We start from the raw sequence: 7,601 nt of genomic DNA on the forward strand, positions 1-7,601 counted from the left end.
CTGCGATGACAAAGTTGAACCTAATCTAATCTAATCTAATTTAAACATGTTCTAGTCCCCTGGCTGTGTGCTGCTGCAGCTTTGTAGGTAGTGGAGGAGAGACGGTCATGTCTCAGGCTCACAGGCAGCGTCACAGTGGACTGTTTGTCCAGCTCCCCGGCCCAGCGTCTCAGGAGAGATGGAAGTAGCGGGGGGGAGTGTGGCGGAGGAGAAGAAGGAGGTGTTGGTCTTGGCAGGGGATGATGTGTACGGTGGTGACGGGGGGGGTGGAGGGGGTAAGAGGTGGGGGTGTGTATTGCATCTGCCTCTTAAAAGATGATGTAACCTGAGTGGTACAGGGGGCCCGTCCCTTGTTTACACTTCCCCATTAATCTGCATCAACGACCAGGCACAAAAGACAGGAGAGCCGCGGATGTGTGTGTGTGTGTGTGTGTGTGTGTGTAGGGGGGAGGAAGAGAGTTGGGGGGTGGGGGGGGGGGGGGGGCACAGAGACAGTGTGTCAGCACAGACCTATTTGTTTGAAAAAGAGAAAGGGTCTAGAGAGAAGGGTGGAGGGGTAGAGAGAGACGAGGAGGATAGAGAGATACAGTAAAGGAGAGAGAGACTGACAGGAGAGGTCAAGTGAGTGAGTGGGAGACAAGTGGAGGGGGAGGGAGAGAGAGAGATGGATTGAGGGATAGGGACCTGAGATGGAGGGAGGGAGGGAGGTAGAGAGAGAGAGACTCAGAGACAGACAGTGCTCTGTTATTCTGTCAACAAAGTGAGGTCATGGTTGGAGCTGGTGCCATGCAGGAGGGAAGAGCGTTGCCGACCCAGGGAACAGCTCTTGGAAAAAACTGTGCCTGCATTCCTCCTCTGCCACTCACACCCCTCTTCTCCTCTCTCCTCCACTCTGCTTTTTAACCTCTGTGGGGCTTTTAATGTCATGTCTTGGGTAAGCAAGTAAGAAGCAAGGCTTTTTGGAACAGGTTATTTGTGGGAGAAAACGGTACTACTTGATATTTCGGAAACCCAAAAGACGAGATGTTGTTTTTACTCTCGACATTCAAGGTTTTCCCGCTCACTTTTCGTTGCGACAAAAGCACCACACCCAGGATTCAGAGTGAGGAAGAGAGGGTATTTTTAAGGCGCAATTTGTAAACCAGGTCATTTTAAACATGCTCTTTAACAGCTTAGCCAGTGGTAGGGTCTGACCTCCGAAGGTCTAAAAACTAAAAGGTTTGACACGCTACAGCCCGAGGTCTTCCCTTCTAACGCCTCCAGACCGTGGAGGTTCTCATGGTCGGTCGGCTGTGGAGCTCTGTTTTGGAGGAGGCCTCCATTCCTGCGTGTTGATCTTGGACGGGCCCTGGCGTTATTTCAGGCCTGCGTTTCTGTGTTGCAAGCGCCGATGCCAGCACGTCTGTGCCTAGTGCTCATACTTTCGGGACCTGGTTCTTAAAGCGTCTTGCCAGACCAGTGGGGAGGCTGTTGTTTTAACAGAAATACACCCACAAGTCACCACCAGTCAATATGCCCTGTGTCACCAGACCCAGAGGGCAGAGTGCCGTGGTCGAGGCCTAATTGACGCCCTGCCAGTGTGTGCCCTTTATCCTCGTTCCTAAAAACAGCACAACTCACCCATGTGCCGTCTCTGCTATTAAATTAAGATGATAATATGGGCTGCTAACATGATGTGGTGGTGGTGGTGGAAGCTCCCTGTGGGTTCAGACAGCCATGAGGGGACACTGATCCACTCTCGACTAGGAGAAGCTTATACTTAGCTTAGCATTTAGCCTTGAAGGAGCACGGTACACATTGCTGTATTCCCTGTGAAGAGAGCAAACCCCATGTCACCATGGCCTGCTACTAGGGATGTAACCATGCATCGCCAGACAGTTAATTATGAAAAGAAATATGCATTCGTTGCATAGTTTGTGTTTTTTTGAAGTTATTCCCTACCTCGGAAATAAAAAGTGATTCTTTAAGAAATACTATTTTCTAGTTTTTGTCTGAGGGAATAAATAAAATCATCTTTTTCAAGTCATGATCTGCCTGCAATCTCATTTTGTTCAAAAGAAATCGTTGGATCGTGAAACCCAGTGTCGTGAATCTAATCGAATCGAATTCTAATAGGCCGCACAGACGCAGTCATCTAGTTGAGTGTGTCGTTACATCCCTACCTGCTGCCACCATTAACCCCGTCATGTAAATCTCCACACAGTACCCCCAGGCCAGTGGGGGAGCCAGGCCAGTGGGGGAGTCAGTCCAGTGGGGGAGTCACCGCAGGGGGAGGAGAGCAGGGTGCTACTCTGGTTCTCAGGAGGTAGAGGCTGGGGAGGAGGCTGTCTTAATGAGGTGTGTGGGGAGCGCTAATCTAAAGTTTACGCAGGCTTGTCTAAACCGGGAGGACATGGGTTACATGCCTGAAGCTGAGAACCTCAGGACCTTTGCCTGTGATCTCAGACTGAGCTACTCACACCACACACACACACACACACACACACACACACACACACACACACACACACACACACACATACACACACACACACACACATACACACACACTCACACTCACACACTCACACTCACACACTCACACTCACACCACACACACACACACACACACACACACACACACACTCACACTCACACACTCACACTCACACACTCACACTCACACACTCACACTCACACACACACTCTGTTGTAATCTCTGTTTGCTAGACAGAGACATAGGGGGAATGCCCTCTCTCTCACCAAGATAAACACTGGTAAAAATGTGTGACACGAGTCACCCCCTGAACCTTAAGTGCCGCAGACAGGCGCCAACATAGACACACACACACACACACACACACACACACAAGACAACATACACACACACACACCACAAGACAATATAGACATACACACACCACAAGTAGGGGTGTAACGGTTCTTAAAAATTCCAGTTCGGTACGTAACTCGGTTTTGAAGTCACAGTTCTTTTTCGGTACAGCAGGGTTAAAATAATCACAAAACATGAAAATATATATAGGGTTTACTGAACATACAGTGGGTCTTTCTTTATTAAATAAAATTAAGTCTGTCAATACTGCTGCAACCAGCTGCAACCTACTAAAAAAATAAAATTATATTGCATGCCTCTAGTCCAAATTACTTGATCGCTCTATGACGTTGAACCCAGTTGATCCCAGTGTGAGCGCTCCGGCGCTCTCAGGGCGAATTTTAGAAACGCAGCACCTGAAATTACTTCAAAAACGTTTCGTACGTGCAGTACAACGCTGTCTACATCCGGTACACACGCGACCCGAACCGAAAGACCCCTCCCGTACCGAAGATATTGTACGGATGTGTCGACTCTGATGTGTCTGGCTCACTGTCTCTCATCACTCTCTGTCTGTCTCTCAAACCTGCTGCTGTCAGAGCTACTTCTCTCTGCTCGTCACACGTGCCCCTTCTCCTTGGCCCGGCTCACACTGAGGCCTCCATCCTTAGTGGAGGAGAGAGAGATCACTCCATCGTAGCTCTAGGTCTGTCAAAGAGACAGAGCTTGGATGTGGGAGTGTCTCGGTGTCAGAAGCGTTAGAAATTAGGCATGTTTGGTTTTTCTTGCATGGATCTGTGGCACCTCTCTGACCCAAATGTCTCTCGATCAGTGTCTCTAGTATTGATCAATGCTTGGCCACTTGATATATGAACTGACCCTTTCAGGATCCCCATTAATTAAGCCCCAATAATTAAGGGGCGGCTGTGGTGCAGTAGGTAGAGCCGGCGTCTAATGACCGTAAGGTCGGCAGATCGGCGGGTCGAGCCCCGGCTGGCCACATGTCGAGGTGTTCTTGGGCAAGACACTTAACCCCAAATTGCTCCCAATGAGCGGGGGCCAGTGCCTTTCACGGCAATAGCTTGTCGCCATTGGTGTGTGAATGTGTGTGTGGACGGGTGAACGAGAGGCCGTTGTTAAGCGCTTTGGGATAAGTACAGTCCATTTAATTCTAGTCTGCCTCCTGCAAATGAGGCTCCTCTTAACTGCCACCAGGCCGCTCGGCTCCAGAGAGAACAGTTGAAGTGTCAAAGCCCCCCTCTTCCCCTCGGTCCTGACCCTCTCACTTTGCGAGACATCGCGTTCATCTTCTCCCTCTCCTCTGACCTCTGACCTCTGAGAAGCCTCGCTTGGCTCTGAGTGTCTTGTCAGTGAACCTCCGGTGGTCTTGAAAGAGAGAGGGATTTGGAGCCTCTCAGCGTGAGCCCTCGAGGAGAGAGAGAGAGAGAGAGAGAGAGGGATGGATGGATGGATGGAGGCAGGCAGGCGAGGGAAGGGGAAGGAGAGTGTTTATGCGAGGAGCGGATGTTTGGGTTGTCTGAGAGAGAGGGACCTGGTCTCCGATGGTAGCTCTGTTCAGTGTTATTGGCAGTTAATTGGGCAGCTAAAAGCCTCCGCATCCAGTAGTGTTTATCACGGGTGTTTAATATTCTGCCTCCTCTCCTCTTGGGAGAATAGCCTGGCTCTCTATTCTGCTGTCAGAGGGTTGCAGTGATGGACAGACACAGGGACATGTCATGCAGTGTCCCGGCTAACAGCTCCCCATCCTGTCCCCTAACGCCAGACAGCAGGACCACTGTCTGTGTCTCTCGCTCAGCTCGCTAAGGATACAAAGACACTTTCACTGTTCAAAAATGATATGAATATTAATTTTGTACATGTTATGTAACTTTGTTATGTACACTTTGAAGTTGTTGTCCCCGCATAGTGCAAGTTTAAAATATTGCAGATGTTTTTTTTAATGTATTTTTTATTAAGTTTAAGCTGATGTCATGGATGCTATGAATCTTTCTCTGAATCAGCTTTTTTAAAAGTGTTTGAATAAAACATGAAGCAAAAGCTGTGAATTCAGTATCTTCCTCTAAATATAACTTTTCCCCTGTAGAGGGAGAGTGTGGGGGAGAGAGAGAGAGAGAGAGAGAGAGAGAGAGAGAGAGAGAGAGAGAGAGAGAGAGAGAGGAGAGAGAGAGAGAGAGAGAGAGAGAGAGAGAGAGAGAGAGAGAGAGAGAGAGAGAGAGAGAGAGAGAGAGAGAGAGAGAGAGAGAGAGAGAGAGAGAGAGAGAGAGAGAGAGAGAGAGAGAGAGAGAGAGAGAGAGAGAGAGAGAGAGGAAAAAAGTTTGGGAGCCTAAGGGTTTTTTCCAAGCTTTCTTTCTCTCAGTAAACCCAGTGGAAATATTATCCAACCAACATGTTGAGCAGAGCTGTGGGAGAGCAAAACAGTCAGGAGCAGTCAGACAAACAGTCTGGTCCAGGGGGAGTCGGTTGTGTCAATGTGCGTACACGTACAGACACACTCCGTCTTCCCCTCTTGTCATCTAGTCCTTCTTCTCTCCTCTCTCCTCTGTGCTTCTCCTGTCAGCATCAGAAGAGAGGAGGTGATGTGTTACTGGTCTCTCTGGGCCACGTCGGTGCAGTAATGCTCTCGTCTCGTGGACAGCATATCAAACACCAACACTTGGACGGCAACAGAGGTTTAGAAAGTGTGTTTTGCGTATCGTCCGGTGATATACTTCTGTCTCTCCATCTTTTTAGAATTTTGAAGAAAACGTAACAATAACATAATCCAATCCACCCCCTCTCTGCTCAGCTGGGCACCACATGGGTGTAGTAGAGAGAGCCGTAATGACGAGGGGGGGGGGAGGCTCTATTAATAACAATCATAACTCTCCTTCTGTTTCACTTGTGTCGCCATGGGCTCCACCGCCTGTGTGGAATGAATCACAGTGTTTATTTTCCCCCCTCCTTCCGGCTGGCCAGCGGGCGCTCCCCTCATGTGACTGTGGTTGGAGCTTCAGTTTTCCCTCGAAAATCCCGATCGGGAACAGCCATTGATAGTCTGCTGATGTGATAAATAAAGGCTCTCTCTCTCTCGCGTGTGGACGGTGTGTATGTGTGCCTCCTCCTCTCGGGTCTCTGTGGAGACCTGTTGGATCTGTGTTTGGCTTTCTGGCGTGGTGCCTCACAGCTGGGGGTAGGATGGAGGTGGGATGGAGGTGGGATGGAGGAGGGTGAACCCCCCAACAGAGGGGGTCACCCTATTTTCCATCCAAACTGTTCTGAGGGCCTTTTTTAGCTGTTGAAATGTTACTGCTTTCAGTATAGTACTGTTTTTTTTTTTTCACTGGTCTTCAGGGAACTAGGTAGGCTTTATTACAGAGAGGCTAATGAGTTTGTCTGAGTTTGGCCAGCGAGCTAGCTAGGAGCGAGGCCTTGTAAACAAGTCCAACCGACGCGCCTGTACGGCTCCAGGTTTAAGAGTTGGGGGAATTGGGGGCTGGGGGGGGGGGGGGGGGGGGTGAAGGAGATACACTGGTCTTAGAACGGGCCCGTGCCAGCCAAGGCAGAGGTGTGTGGGAAAGGGGGCGGTTGAGGTTATCAGAAGCAGGTGTGTTCTGTGTCTTTTAGGGTTTTAGGGGGGTATATCTTTTTTCATCCCTTTTATATCAAATTAGCATGGCGTCATGTTAACTGACGACCACACGTCCGTTGTCAGCAAATAGCTGTTTGAACCCGACAGCGGGACTTGATGCAGACAGATATCTGTGCAGCTGTTAATGGGTGTTTTAGTTAGAGGTGCGAGTGTAGACTAGTTTCCATTTGTGTTCGTGTAATCTCTGGTCGTCATCTTTTTCATGCAAATCTTGCAAATAACCTCTAAATTGGCAGGCTCTCTTTATCAGCAGGTTGAAACCCGAAATGTTGCCATATTATTATAGCAACAATGGCATTTTCTTTAGGGGCCGAGTCCGCTAGTCAAAGTTACACTCCTGAAATGATTGTAATACTTTCTCAACCACACTGGCAGCAGCACTGTTACACATATTTAATTAGCGGTTTTATAGATAACGAAGCAGATGTTATATGACGTTATTGAAAAGCATACCGTGGGCATTTTCAAATCCCGTGTGATTTTACTGTATTACCGTTATATATACCGCCCAAACCTAGTGTCTTTTTTTTCTTCTTTTCGTCATGATGTGATTAGTCAGGATCTTACTTTGTCTCTCTCTCTGTCTGTCTGTCTCTCTGTCCATCTTTCTCTCCGTCTTTCTGTCTTTCTGTCTGTCTGTCTGTCCGTCCGTCTCTCTGTCTGTCTCTCTGTCTCTCTGTCTGTCTGTCTCTCTGTCTGTCTCTCTGTCTGTCTCTCTGTCCGTCTTTCTGTCTGTCTGTCTGTCCAGGTGATGCGCGGGTGCTGAAGGACCTGGGCAGGGCTCTGGTGCTGTTCAGACGGACGGTGATGCCCTACGCCGCCTACACACGCAAGCGCAAGCTGGCCAACGACGAGACGGAGGTAGAGCAGTACGCCGGCCTGGTGGGCCAGGTCTGCGCTGAGAAGATCCTGCTGTACCGAGCCTAACACCACGGCAACGTGTCCGTCTGTCTGTCTATGAATGTGTGTGTCTGTCCGTCTGTCCCTCTGTCTTGTGTAAGAGCGTCCAGCTGCGTCACTCCTATAGCCTCACCCAGCTTGTCTAGCATGTCTACTAGCTCCACACACACGTCTACTAGCTCCACACACACGTCTACTAGCTCCACACACACGTCTACTAGCTCCACACACATTTCAGTG

At 49.3% G+C, this 7,601-nt stretch overlaps 1 protein-coding gene across 1 annotated transcript in view; it reads left to right on the top strand.

Annotated features, from left to right (window-relative positions):
• The window catches only part of ate1 (arginyltransferase 1), an 83,861-nt gene extending 76,466 nt beyond the window's left edge, over nucleotides 1–7,395 (top strand). The window contains exon 13 of the mRNA XM_080536774.1: nucleotides 7,210–7,395. Within this exon, the coding sequence (XP_080392900.1) occupies nucleotides 7,210–7,388 (179 nt within the window). The 3' untranslated portion in view covers nucleotides 7,389–7,395. The remainder of the gene's footprint in view (nucleotides 1–7,209) is intronic.
• The last annotated feature ends 206 nt before the right edge of the window (nucleotides 7,396–7,601 follow it).

Source organism: Nansenia antarctica, assembly GCF_963989245.1.
Source record: "Nansenia antarctica genome assembly, chromosome: 1".
In the NCBI taxonomy this organism is placed as follows: domain Eukaryota; kingdom Metazoa; phylum Chordata; class Actinopteri; order Argentiniformes; family Microstomatidae; genus Nansenia; species Nansenia antarctica.